At 40.2% G+C, this 14,319-nt stretch overlaps 1 protein-coding gene across 1 annotated transcript in view; it reads left to right on the forward strand.

Moving 5' to 3' along the window:
- Positions 1-14,319, forward strand: part of LOC122548886 (protein argonaute-2) — an 84,873-nt gene that overhangs the window by 37,725 nt on the left and 32,829 nt on the right. The window contains exons 5-8 of the mRNA XM_043687792.2: positions 2,967-3,103; positions 8,314-8,448; positions 12,830-12,917; positions 13,180-13,327. Coding sequence (XP_043543727.2) covers positions 2,967-3,103; positions 8,314-8,448; positions 12,830-12,917; positions 13,180-13,327 — 508 coding nt within the window. The remainder of the gene's footprint in view (positions 1-2,966; positions 3,104-8,313; positions 8,449-12,829; positions 12,918-13,179; positions 13,328-14,319) is intronic.

Consider the following 14,319-nt stretch of genomic DNA (forward strand, 5'->3'; position numbering starts at 1 on the left):
AAGCCTCCCATTGTGTTTGTGACTGTAATTATACTTCAGGTGTGGTGTGACCATGACGTGATGCAGTCAGTGGATTTTATGATATAGCCACCCCACACTGGTGAGTGACAAGTCAATTAGTGCCAGCAGCTTTCCTTCAAATGGAGATAATTGATCAAGGTCAACGAATAATTGTCCTGAAAAGGGTGGTATTCAGCAAAGACCAAGAGTATGCCATATGCACTATCTCCCACAGTAGCTATTGATATATTCAGAAATATTCTAACCTTCCTTGACCCAGCTAGTTGCCCTTGATTACTCACTGACTAATTCCTGAAGGAATGCATCAGAACTTGGCAAATGCCTTCTAGACGTTTGTCACTTCCGAAAATCAGTTTTAAGGACAGGACCATATTTCTAAATACTAATTCCTGATTAAACTACCTTCAGGCATATCTTGGCATTCATATACTAAAATGATTGATTATTCTTAACCTTAACATGCTGTATCTTGCATTTGTCCTTAGTCCGAGTCCAAGTTCCTTTGTAGGAACTTTGCTGCGTCCTGCACCCCCAAGCCATTCTACCTTGGCATCTTCTGCAAATTCAATTTCCTTGAATTGTTATTGTGGTTAACATTTATGTATCCCTGGTTAACTCTCACTCCTACTTCTTCCTTCATTATTTTCACTAGTTACCCACTTCATTAAGTTATTATTTGTTAAACTCTGACATTTGGATAACCCAAGAAGTTAAATATTTTGAGTATACTTGTCATTGTATGTGTTTGTAGCAATGGTACATGTGTCGAGGAAGAAATGTAGGACCCATAAGTAAGTTTGTCAGGGAAGGGTATCCAGTACTCAATGCTGTTGGTCATAGTGTAGCTCAATGAGGTGAGTGAACCTGTTGGATCAGTCCTGCTGTTGTTTTTTAGGGTCTGCATCACTTGTTTCCTGCTCAGCTTTCCTTAGCTTCCTGTTTGTCCGCAGTCAGTTCCAATCTTCAGTCGTGCTGGTGTTTAGATTTATAGTGTACATTGAAGCTAAAGGTGGAGGTGGTGAACGGAGAGTGTATGCTCAGAAGTTTCATAAAACAGCTCCTCAGAAGTCGTAGTTTGTTTTTATACCCTGACATATTTTCTGTTTATTATATTACAGCACACCAGTGAACTTGGGAAGTAGAAACTAGAGTTGTAGGGACACGGATCGGTAGGGATCAGGTACTTATTACGATGTGAACTTACACGAGCAGAAGTGAGCCTTTCAGCTGCATGAGTCTCCACCATCATTCAATTAGGTCATATATGATTATATACCTCAACTTTTACCATATCTATTGAAGACATTAGTATCCAGGCATCTATCAATTTCTATTGTAAACATACTCAAAGATTAAGTTTCCACAGTTTTCTAGGATAGAGATTTCCAAAATGTTATTATCCTGAGTAAAGAAATTCCTCCTTATCTCAGTTTTAAATAACCTTTCCCTTATCCCTTAGTTATGGACTTACCAGCTATGGGAAACATCTAATCTCAATCCTTCACCTTTGTGAATACCTTTGTTAAGCATTTCATCTCTTTCCTCAAGTTCCACACATAAATTCCCTTTTTTCTTCCTCGAGTGGACCTACCTTTTCCCTAGCTACCCTCTTGTTCCTTATATACATATAAGATGCCTTGGGATTTTCCTTAATCTTGTTTGCTAAGGATGTTTCATAGCCCCTTTTAGCCTTCCTAAGTCTTTGTTAAAGTTTAATGGCTAGTACATCGGGGATCTAGCTTTTTAATCTTGAGACATTTTATGTTTACCTGTAACGTCTCATGCACCCACTGATTAACATTACTTAGCAAATCACTGTCAATGGAAGATGCTGCACTGTACCCCCAGTAATTCATTTAGCTGCCAGCCTTGATTTTGATGTTCCAGTCCTGGACTGGAATTTGAACTCAGACTCTGCTGGTTCTGAGATAGAAAATGCTACCAGCTGAACTTAAGAAGGAAATTAGATTAGATTAGATTAGATTAGATTACAGTGTGGAAACAGGCCCTTCGGCCCAACAAGTCCACACCGACCCGCCGAAGCGCAACCCACCCAGACCCATTCCCCTACATTTACCCCATCACCTAACACTATGGGCAATTTAGCATGGCCAATTCACCTAACCTGCACATTTTAGGACTGTGGGAGGAAACCGGAGCACCCCCACGCAGACACGGGGAGAATGTGCAAACTCCATAAGTCAGTCGCCTGAGGTGGGAATTGAACCCGTGTCTCTGGCGCTGTGAGGCAGCAGTGCTGATCACTGTGCCACCGTGCCACCCAATGTTCTGGATCGCCGTGTTTATAGCTAGGTGTGCAGGGATGATTGAAATTCCATGGTTGCCAGCCCACTGCCTTCCTGCTTACCCCAAAACTGTGTGCATAATAGTGGTGGGTAAGGCATTCAGCAAGTTTGTAAACTCTGCTTCTGCTAGAACCACTTCCCCTAAAATCATACCTCCCCTCTAGCTTCCAAAATCTGAAACCCTGCCTCTCCTAATGATTATGACCTCTCCCTGTGTCTTGCATTTTAAATCTTAGATCTGATCGTAATTCCAGCAATGCCCACTACTGAGTTGTGATATTATTGGAGCTACTTGTTGATTGGCTAACAGCTGTTGGGTGGAACGCCATTACTGCGGGATAGATGCCTACATTTTGCCTTGCAAAGGTTGCCTCCACATATTAATGCTGCAGGCAACTATTTTTAAAGTCAATTGACTTGGCTCATGACTGACTTTCCTGTGAGGGTTTGGAGATGGGTGGGTGGGCAGTGAGGCTAAAATTCAGCGCCTTGGCAATTGGGCTCCCGCTGCCAGGCAGAGAAATGAAAACGTTGTTCCTGCTTTTCAGTTAGTTGTTGTAGTGGGAATTTTAATGTCATGGCAATCAATTAATTAGTGATTGTACTCTTTAAGTAAAGTACATTCTGTTTTCTTTGCAGGTACACTCCTGTAGGCCGTTCATTCTTCACACCATCTGAGGGGTGCTCTAATCCCTTGGGAGGGGGCAGGGAAGTGTGGTTTGGATTTCATCAGTCAGTCAGACCTTCATTGTGGAAAATGATGCTTAATATTGATGGTAGGTTTCAGAGTTTAATGTATTGAACGAATTTATTCTTGTTTTTCAGATAGAATTCTTACTGCTTTCATTTGATCTAATTTTGAGGTGCCTGTATAATGTGTTTGGTTATTTAATTACATTGATTAATGAGTTTAGTGCTACATGTTTGAGAATTCTAGTAAATGTAACCATGGGGCTACATTGACTAGTGTTCACCAGTTTAATTTTGGTAATGGGCAGAATCAACAGCCATGTGATTGTATTGCGCATCGGACAAACTTTTGGTTTTTCCAAAGTACTTTACAGTCAATCAAGTATTTTTTCAAGTGTAGTGACTCTTGCAATATTGGGGCACACAGTATCCAATTTATGCAGAGGGAATTACCTCCAACAAATACTTTGGTTGGTGAGGCAGTCTTTTTTATTATAGCAGTTTTAATTGAGGGAAATAATGGCCCAAGATGTCGAATGCTATCTTTTTTTCAAATTCAGTTTTATTTTAGATATAAATGTTCACTTGAGACTTGACTCAAAATAGCACTGAAATTTACACTCAATGCAAATTCGTTGAAGCTAAAGTTCTAAACAGTTATGCGCAGTGATTTCTGCATTTGATGGATGTTGACCTGTGTGAATGTGCTAGAGTGACTAATGGCAATTTTATAGTTCCATATCTGAGTTAATGTGTGTGTATATATATTTATATATAAAATCTTGTGGACCTTCTGTCTTTAACTGTGACTTTGACAAAGAAAGAGGTCATTAATACTCGCTCAGAAACCAAACTAAAAGTCAAGTATGCACTGACATGCATGAGTTATGTTAAAAAAAATTATGACAACATAAAATGATGATTTTTTTGTGCAGTTGGTATGGTATATTTGGGTATTCAAACCATGGTTAAACTTCTGATCTAATTTTGATGACAAACTAAAATTTCATCCATTTTAACCCAAACTTAGGAGCTGCTGGAATCAGGTAAAGCTTTTGCATTAACTTCATGATTTCATAATTATAACCCTGTTTGTGGTAAAGAATGGTTAATTATACAAAGCATTTTGAAGGTCAGGATGGTATCCTTTCAAAACTGTGTACCCCAGTATCCTTTCAAAATTAGTGTCAAAATTACACCGTTCTGTCGGCGTGTTTGTTAATGATCTTTGCAAGATTAGCGTAATTTGAGCAAATCTGTCAAGAAAATACACCTATTTACTTGATATACCTCTTTCCTAACATTTTCCAAATAACTAGATAATTTATGGTGAATAATAGCATCCAAATCATTTCCATTATATCTGATGGATACCTCTTCAACTCATTGTACATGTTTCATATTTTCCCTTTCAGTATGTCGTACCATTGTATTGCCCATATGGGAATAAACCTTAATTTTTTTTTTCATTTCTACTCTCCTTTATTGAGGCATAACAGAAGACCTAAAAAGTTCCAGTGTGAAATATTGTATTTTTCGTACACAGCTATTGTCTGATCTTAGTTTTTCCAAGCATTATCTAGTTTCATTTCAGATTTCTAGTATCTGCAGCATTTTATTATTTTGTACTTACATGATGCGTCACTTTGGCGATCGGTTAGCTCAGTTGGTCAGGTGGCTGGTTAGTGATGCAGAGTGGTGCAAAAGCATGAGTTGATTCCTGCACCAATTCAGGTTATCATGAAGGACTGTCCTCACTGTCTCCAGTCACCTGAGGTGAGTTGACCTTACGATTAAATCACCATCAGTCACATCTCTAGAGAGCAGCTCTGTGTTCCTCTGGGACTATAGCAACGTTACCCTTTCGCTTCACATCACTGCAGCAACCATCCACCAACTCAATTCCTTAAGATTAAGTAACAGACCTTAAGTATTGAATACATCTGAAGTGAACCTTAGTTGAAAGAAATGTGAAAACCATTTCATGTTCAGATGCTGAGCTTTCATCAAATAGACGTAGCACATCTATTGTTAACCACGTGAATATTACTTGTGTGAAGTGATCCTTTTACAATGGGTACAGGTTTAGCAATCCAATCAGTTGACAAACTGCTTCTGCCAAAACTAAGCATGACGACAAAATACCCAGGCATGATTAGCGATTTATCCACATGGTTTCTTTAGCTCGATATTTCTGCTTTTATGACTTAGTATGCTAACTGCCGTGTGCCTTCCAGTTTTTCACTTGCTCTTTCTAGCTATAGATTGTAATTGCCCAAACTATTGTTCTAACCCATGTTTAAACTCATGAAATAACACCACAAATTAGAATACTTAAATATCTGAATGTGTTGCTGACTTGGCCAACATTTATTGCCCATCTGTTATTGCCCTTGAGAAGAAATTGATTTCTGGCTACCCTCTAGAATCTCCTTTAGACCTCCTGATTTTTTTATAGTGAGATAAGGCTTTGCTTCATACATTGGTAGATCAGAAGTTTAACCATGGCTTGAGTACCCAAATATACCATACCAACTGCACACACAAAATCATCATTTTATGTTGTCATAATTTTTTTTAACATAACTCATGCATGTCAGTGCATACTGGACTTTTAGTTTGGTTTCTGAGCGAGTATTAATGACCTCTTTCTTTGTCAAAGTCACAGTACAAACTGTTAAAGACAGAAGGTCCACAAGATTTTATATATAAATATATATATACACACACATTAACTCAGATATGGAACAATAAAATTGCCTGTAGGTTTGCTTTTTACAGGTTAGGATTATAGTATCTATCAGGGCAGAGAAGATGGAGCTTTATTCTGCTTGCAACTACTACAGTTGACCTGTACTTTGAGTTCCAAAGAAGAGTCATAGAGATGTACAGCACAGAAACAGACCCTTCGGTCCAACCCGTCCATGCCGACCAGATATACAAACCTAATCTAGTCCCATTTGCCATTGGCCCATATCCTTCTAAACCTTTCCTATTCATATGCACATCCAGATGCCTTTTAAGTGTAGTAATTGTACCAATCTCCTCCACTTCCATTGGCAGCTCATTCCATACATGCACCACCCTCTGCGTGAAAAAGTTGCCCCTTAGATCCCTTTTATATCTTTCCTTTCTCACCATGAATCTATGCCTTCTAGTTCTGGACTCACCCAACTCAGGGAAGAGACCGTGTCTGTTTATCCTATCCATGCCTCATGATTTTTGAAAACCTCTATAAGGTCACCCCTCAGCTTCCAATGCTCCAGGGAAAACAGCCCCAGTCTATTCAGCCTCTCCCTATAGCTCAAACCCTCCCACCCTGGTAACATTCTTGTAAATCTTTTCTGAACCCTTTCAAGTTTCACAACAGGAAGGAGACCAGAATTGCACACAATGTTCCAAAAATGGCTTAACCAATGTCCTGTGCAGCTGCAACGTGACCTCCCAACTCCTGTACTCAATACTCTGACCAATAAAGGAAAGCATACCAAACACCTTCACTATCCTATCTACCTGCAACTCTACTTATAAGGAACTATAAACCTGTACTCCAAGGTCTCTGTTCAGCAACACTGCCTAGGTTTTTACCATTAAGTGTATAAGTCCTGCTCTGATTTGCTTTTCCAAAATGCAGTACCTCGCATCTGCCACTCCTCAGCCCATTGGCCCATCTGATCAAGATTCCTTTGTAGTCTGAGGTAACCTCCTTCACTGTCCACTAGACCTCCAATTTTGGTGTCATCTTCAAACTTACTAACTGTACCTCCTATGTTCACATCCAAATCATTTACATTAATTGACGAAAAGTAATGGACCCAGCACGGATCATTGTGGCACATCACTGGTCACAGGCCTCCACTCTGAAAAACAACCCTCTACCACCACCACCTGTCTTCTACCTTCAAGCCAGTTCTGTATCCAAATGGCTAGATTTCCCTGTATTCATGAGATCTGACCTTGCGAACCAGTCTCCCATGGGGAACCTTGTCGAATGCCTTACTGAAGTCCTTACAGATCACGTCTATCACTCTGCCCTCATCAATCCATGTTGTTACTTCTTCAGAAAACTCAATCAAGTTTGTTAGAAATGAAGTCCCATACTTAAAGCCATGTTGACTATCTCTAACCAGTCCTTGCCTTTCCAAATACATGTAAATCCTGTTCCTCATAATTCCCTCCAACAACTTGCCCACCACTGATGTCAGGCTCACCAGTCTATAGTTCCCTGGCTTTTCCTTACCATCTTTCTTAAATAGTGGCACCACGTTAGCCACCCTCCAGTCTTCTGGCACCTCACCTGTGACTATCGATGATACAGATATCTTAGCAAGGGGCCCAGCAATCACAGCTATCTCATGTCCCCTGTTTGCTCTTCTGATTTCCCTCTTTAGTATACTCCTACTGTCTTTATACTCTTCTAAGGATTCACTTGCTCTCTCCTGTATATACTTGTCACATGCTTCCTCCTTTTTTAATGAAAGCCTCAATTTCTCTAGTCATCCAGCATTCCCTACACCTACCAGCCTTTTCTTTCAGAATATACTGTCTCTGGACTCTCATTATCTCATTTTTGAAGGCTTCCCATTTTCCAGACATCCCTTTACCTGCAAACATCTGCCCCTAGTTAGCTTTTGAAAGATCTTGCCTAATACCGTCAAAATTAGCCTTCCTCCAATATAGAATTTTAACTTTTAGATCCAATCTACCCTTTTCCATCACTATTTTAAAGCTAATAGAATTATGGTTGCTAGCCCCAAAGTGCTCCCCCACTGACCCCTCAGTCACCTGCCCTGCCTTATTTCCCAAGAGTACATCGAGTTTTGCACCTTTTCTATTAGGTAAATCCTCATACTGAATCAGAAAATTTTCTTGTACATTGTTAACAAATTCCTCTCCATCTAAATCCTGAACACTATGGTAGTCCCAGTCTATGTTTGGAAAGTTAAAATCCCCTACCATTACACCCTATTATTCTAACTGAAATCTCCTTACAAATTGGTTTCTCAATTTCCTGCTGACTATTAGGGGATACATAATACAAACCCAATAAAGTGATTTCTATTGGACTTAAAGCAATATGACTCTATGTGCTGAGTTTATCCAGAGCTTTGTTTTTATTCAAAATCTCCAGCATCTGTAGAATTTTCTTTGCTGCAATTGGTCCTTGAGTGTCACAGCATGGAAATATTGCATTTGTTCATCATATATGGCAATGTGGCATATTTTGAGAACAGATATTTGCTTCAGAGGAAAAGAGAGAGAGTGTGAGTTTATATTTTTTTCCTTCGGTTTTCAGTATCTGCTACAGCGTTTTATAAAGCCCAACCAGTGATTGAATTCATGTGTGAAGTTTTGGATTTTAAAAATATTGAAGAGCAGCAGAAACCATTAACTGACTCCCAGAGAGTGAAGTTCACCAAGGAGATCAAAGGTGAGTATAGGAACCAAATGCAACTGCATTTTATTTTTAATATGCTAGTGTGTAATATATATTTAGGGTTTTGTTTATTATAGTAGACTAAGCAGTTCTCAATATTATTTGAGAGCTTATGGTATTAAAAGGCCATTTGGGATGTGGTATTCTAATGGTACTGGATATTTAGCCCAGTGGTTGAAAACTGTCAAGAGTTTTGCAGTGGAATACAATAAATTTAGTAATTTATGAACTGACAGCAAAAACATGATGTTATCAGATTGTTGCTATGTATCACTTGCTGCGGTGATGCTCTTCAGAAAAAGAAACTGGCTAGTTAGGCTTACACATGACTGAAGTCTAACCCTGACTTAGGGATGCACAACAAATGCTACCTTGCTAGTGCCACCCAAATTCTAAGTCTGCATATTATAAGAAAGAACACATGGGTTTCACTTCTACTGGAAAGTTTTTCATGTTATAAACTGATTGGGTGACTAGGAGTGATTAGATTAGAATCCCTACAGTGCGGAAACAGGCCCTTTTGGCCCAACAAATCCACACCAACCCTCCGAAGAGTAACCCACCCAAACCCATTTCCCTGCTCCCTAAATAATGCAACTATCATTATGGGCAATTTAGCATGACCAATTCACCTGACCTGCACATCTTGGGACTGTGGGAGGAACCCGGAGAAAACCCATGCAGACATGCAGAGAATGTGCAAACTCCACGCAGGCAGTCAGCCGCGGCTGGAATCCAACCCGGGTCCCTGGCGCTGCGAGGCAGCAGTGATAGCCACCGTGCCGCCCCTGCATAGGACTATGGATTCATCAAGATGAGTTCATAAGCTATTTTGAAATTATTTTGCAAAGGTTACTTTTGGAAATGGAATCATTGTGTTACAGCTTAGAGGAGACCATTTAACCCATACTATCTGTTGGGTAGTTAAGTAAAATTATCTAACAACTCTGTTGTTTCCTTATAATACTGAAAATCTTTTCCCCTTTCAGGTAATTATCCTGCCTGTCTTTGAAAGTTACTATCAAGTCTGCTTCCCCAACAGTTTTGCCACTTTGTAAATCATTATGACATACTGTGTTTGTGAATGGTTGTCAAGTGAACTGCTCTGTCCTGCGTGGTTGAGCTTCTTGAGTATTGTTTAAGTTGCACTCATCTAGGCACATGGAGAGTATTCCTTCACCTTCCTGACCAGTGCCTTATAGTTGATGGACCGGGCATTGGGGACATGGAGGACGAAGTTGAGTTATTTTCGGCAGAGAGTTCCAAGCCTCTATTTATATGGCTGGCGCAGTTCAGTTTCTGGTCAGTGGTAACCCCAGAATGTTATTGGAAGATTCAACAATGATTGAATGATTCCAGTTGCAGATATTTTGGTGCATAGAGTGGATGTGGAGACAATGCTTCTGCTACTAGGAGAGACTAAGACCCAAGAGCACAACCTTCAAGTGAAGGGACAACTCTTTAGGACTGAGAGGCACAATTTCTTCAGCCTAAAGGTAGTTAATCTGTGGAGTTCATTACAGCAGAGGGCTGTGTAGGCCAAGTCATTGAGTATATTTAAGACCAAGATGGGTTCTTGATTGGTAAGGGATTTGAGGTTTATGGGAAAAAGTCAGAAGAATGGAGTGCAGAAGCATATCAGCCATGATTAAATGGTGGAGCAGACTTAATGGGCCGAATGGCCTAATTCTACTCCTGTATCTTCTGGTTGTGTGGAGTGAATCAAATTGGCTGAAGATTGGCATCTGTGATGATCCGGACCTCAGGAGAAGACTAAGATGGATTATCCATCTAACACTCCTAGCTGAATATAGTTGCAAATGCTTCAGCCTTGAATTTTGTGCTGGACTCCACTGTCATTGATGTTGCGAGTGTTTGTGGAGCCACCTTCTGTTGCTTTAATTGTCCACCACCATTTATGTCTGGATATAGCAGGGCTGCAGAGCTTCAAACTGATTTGTTGGTTAAGAGGTTGCTTAGCTTTCTCTGTTACAAGCTGCTTCTGTTGTTTGGCAAGCAAGATGTCCTGTGTTGTCACTTCACCAGGTTGACATTAACTTTGGGTATGTTTGTTCCTGGCATGTCCTCCTGCACTCTTTTTTGAACGAGGGTTGATCTCTTGACTTAATGGCAGTGAGGGACTGGGGGATATGCTAGACCATGAGGTTACAGATGATTGTTAAATCTAGTTCTGCTGATGTTGAAACCCAGCTGGATGTCTAATTTTGGTCGTGGTTCTATTCGCCGAGTTGGGAATTTGTGTTGCAGACGTTTGGTCCCCTGTCTAGGTGACATCCTCAGTGCTTGGGAGCCACCTGTGAAGCGCTTCTGTGATGTTTTCTCTGGCATTTATAGTGATTTGTATCTGCTGCTTCCAGTTGTCAGTTCCAGCTGTCCGCTGCAGTGGCCGGTATATTGGGTCCAGGTCGATGTGCTTATTGATTGAATCTGTGGATGAGTGCCAATGCCTCTAGGAATTCCCTTGCTGTTCTCTGTTTGGCTTGTCCTATAATAGTAGTGTTGTCCCAGTCGAACTCATGTTGCTTGTCATCTGAGTGTGTGGCTACTAAGGATAGCTGGTCGTGTCGTTTCGTGGCAAGTTGGTGTTCATGGATGCGGATCGTTAGCTGTCTTCCTGTTTGACCTGTGTAGTGTTTTGTGCAGTCCTTGCATGGGATTTTGTACACTATATTGGTTTTGCTCATGCTGGGTATCGGGTCCTTCGTCTTGGTGAGTTTCCTTGTTATCAGGGGTACGATACTTTGTCTCACTGTTTGTTGTGTCTCTTCTGTCAGTCCATTGTTTCTGAGTGTGCATTCTAGTGCTGCTAGAAAGTCTGCTGTCTTGGCGTCCCTGTGGTTGTAGTTGAGTCCCTTGGCCAGTATTGTTCTTTCCGTGTCTGTGAGCTGTCTGTGGGAGAGGTTTCTAACCCAGGAGTGTGTTGTGGTGTCCTCTCTGTTGTGTGTTAGTTTGGCTATTTTTTTCTTTTAGTGCCGTTTTTTTTTGCAGTGTGTGGTCCTGTTCTATGGTCCGGGCCAAGATGAAGGACCCGATACCCAGCATGAGCAAAACCAATATAGTGTACAAAATTCTTCATTCCTGAAGAAGGGCTTATGCCCGAAACGTCGATTCTCCTGTTCCCCGGATGCTGCCTGACCTGCTGTGCTTTTCCAGCAACACATTTTCAGCTCTGATCTCCAGCATCTGCAGCCCTCACTTTCTTCTAGTGTACAAAATCCCATGCAAGGACTGCACAAAACACTACATAGGACAAACAGGAAGACAGCTAACGATCCGCATCCATGAACACCAACTAGCCACGAAACGACACGACCAGCTATCCTTAGTAGCCACACACTCCGATGACAAGCAACACGAGTTCGACTGGGACAACACTACTATTGTAGGACAAGCCAAACAGAGAACAGCCAGGGAATTCCTAGAGGCATAGCACTCATCCACAGATTCAATCAATAAGCACATCGACCTGGACCCAATATACCGACCACTGCAGCGGACAGCTGGAACTGACAACCGGAAGCAGCAGATACAAATCACTATAAATGCTGGAGGAAAGATCACAGAAGCGCTTCACAGGAGGCTCCCAAGCACTGAGGATGTCACCTAGACAGGGGACGAAACGTCTGCAAAACAAATTCCCAGCTCGGCGAACAGAACCACAACAACGAGCACCCGAGCTACAAACCTTCTCCCAAACTTTGTCTAATTTTGGGTTGTTAAATCTGTGCAAAATATGTTCATCTCGACCTGTTCAAAAAAGAATTGGTATTATGAACAAGTGGTTGAGTACAAAAGCAGTGAGTCTCAACAAAAGTGTTCTGAGCAGTTCTGTGCAAAACCTGAATTATATTGAGGCTTGAAGGACATTGAAAAAGGAATTTACTCCAATGATTGTAGTGATGAGGGACTTTAGTGATGTCAAGAGACTGGAGAAGCTAGAATTGTTCTCTTTGAAGCAGAGATGTTTAAGGGTCGTTTTAGTAGTGTTCAAAGTCAAGTGGTTTTGATTAAGCAGTTCAACAAAATTTTTTTCAGTTGTAGGTGATTTGATAGCCAGAGGTTGCTGGTTTCAAATGATTTGCAGAGAAGCCTAAGATGACAAGAAGATTTTTTTTATATATGCAGTGATTGATCTGCACTGCACTGCCTGCAGTTGTGCTGGAAGCAGATTCAAATGCTGACTTGGATAAATACATGAAGGGTAAGAATTTGGTGGGCTGTGGGAACGCATACCCTTAATAGGCTGAGTGGTGATGTACTTTTTATTTTATGGTTCTGCACTGTCTTTGCAGTTAGTGCAGTAACAATATTAGCATTTGGTGGGTTGTTAAAATTTGGATTTAACTTTCTGCAGGACTCAAAGTGGAGATCACTCATTGTGGACAAATGAAAAGAAAGTATAGAGTGTGCAATGTTACCAGAAGACCAGCAAGCCATCAAACGTAAGGCATTTCAGCTTGGAAACATCATCTATGTTGCAATAAATATTTACACTTAACAGATATAATTTGGCTATTATAATTCCTTGAATTGAGTTTAATTTAAAGGTAATTTTTAATTAAAATGTTGTTCATTCTTGAAATACTTTCTTCTCTGACCCCTTCAAGTGTTTTTCTTTAAAAAGGGTTAAAATAGTTTTGTTTTGCAAGTTTTGATGTCTGAGTAAAATTTTCTGATATTGTTTTACCATTTGAATGTATTTAGATTTCCACTTCAGCAGGAGAATGGGCAGACTGTTGAATGCACGGTAGCACAATATTTCAAGGACAAGCACAAACTAAATCTTCGCTATCCTCATTTACCATGTCTACAAGTTGGACAGGAGCAAAAACATACGTATCTTCCTCTTGAGGCATGTCAGTTTTGTAATCTCTTATTAAAAATATGAAATAAAATAATTGCTTTTGCACCAGGTCTGTTGGTTGAAGATTTTCTACTGTTTTCCCCCTTTTCCCATGTTTCCTTCCTATTTTGGTTTCTTCCAACCTTCCCCATCTAGTTTCACATTGCCAGACAACATTGTGAGAGTACATACACCTGCCACTATTGCCTGCAACTGGAGTTGTCAGAGACCTTGCACAACTCTCTCATTTGATTTTCCCTCATCACAGATGCTAGATTGACCACGATTCCTATTCAGTTTGAGTTTTCCCCCTTAAATATCACTGATAAGATTGGGAATTGGATAGAAAAGGACGTTTGCCTTTTTGTCTTCTAATCCCTTAAATAAACATTCACACTTTTAATATAAGTTTTCTACACTAATTGTGAATTATTTCTGTCAGTGTGATACATATACAATCCTATATAAACTTTCATGCCCTTTACAAAGGTGAATAGGAACACAATGCGGTTTACAGAAATTTATATTGAGATGCTTCACTATTTAACCAATCACTTTCTCCACTCCACTTATGTGATGTAGTACTTTTATCCAATGATAATTTTTGATCACTTTATATTATGTAGAATTACACAGATATAGAAAAAGGTTGTTGAGCCAAACTAGTCAGTTTTATTAATTTCCACATGAGTAGTACCCCATATCCCATGTACCCCTATTTTTACAAAATCTTTGTTCCCAAAAATTGGTAAATTTGTAAAATATTTGTGTGATCCCTTTAATAACTCAAAAGCCTTGTGAGTGTTTCTGTTTAAAGAAAAAAATACTATATTGAGTGTTAGGAAAGCAGACTTTTTGTTTTCTGGTTGAACATTAGGCATTAAAGGTTGTTGAGGAATTAAGAGATAGCAAATCTGATGCATCAGAATGAGTAGGAGCAAATTACTGCAGATGATGAAAACAACAAATGCTGGAGACCACATCAAGGCAGACAGCATCCA

The sequence above is a fragment of the Chiloscyllium plagiosum genome, unplaced genomic scaffold (assembly GCF_037043375.1).
Source record: "Chiloscyllium plagiosum isolate Xiang-an unplaced genomic scaffold, Cpla_swu_hap1 HiC_scaffold_4, whole genome shotgun sequence".
Lineage (NCBI taxonomy): Eukaryota > Metazoa > Chordata > Chondrichthyes > Orectolobiformes > Hemiscylliidae > Chiloscyllium > Chiloscyllium plagiosum.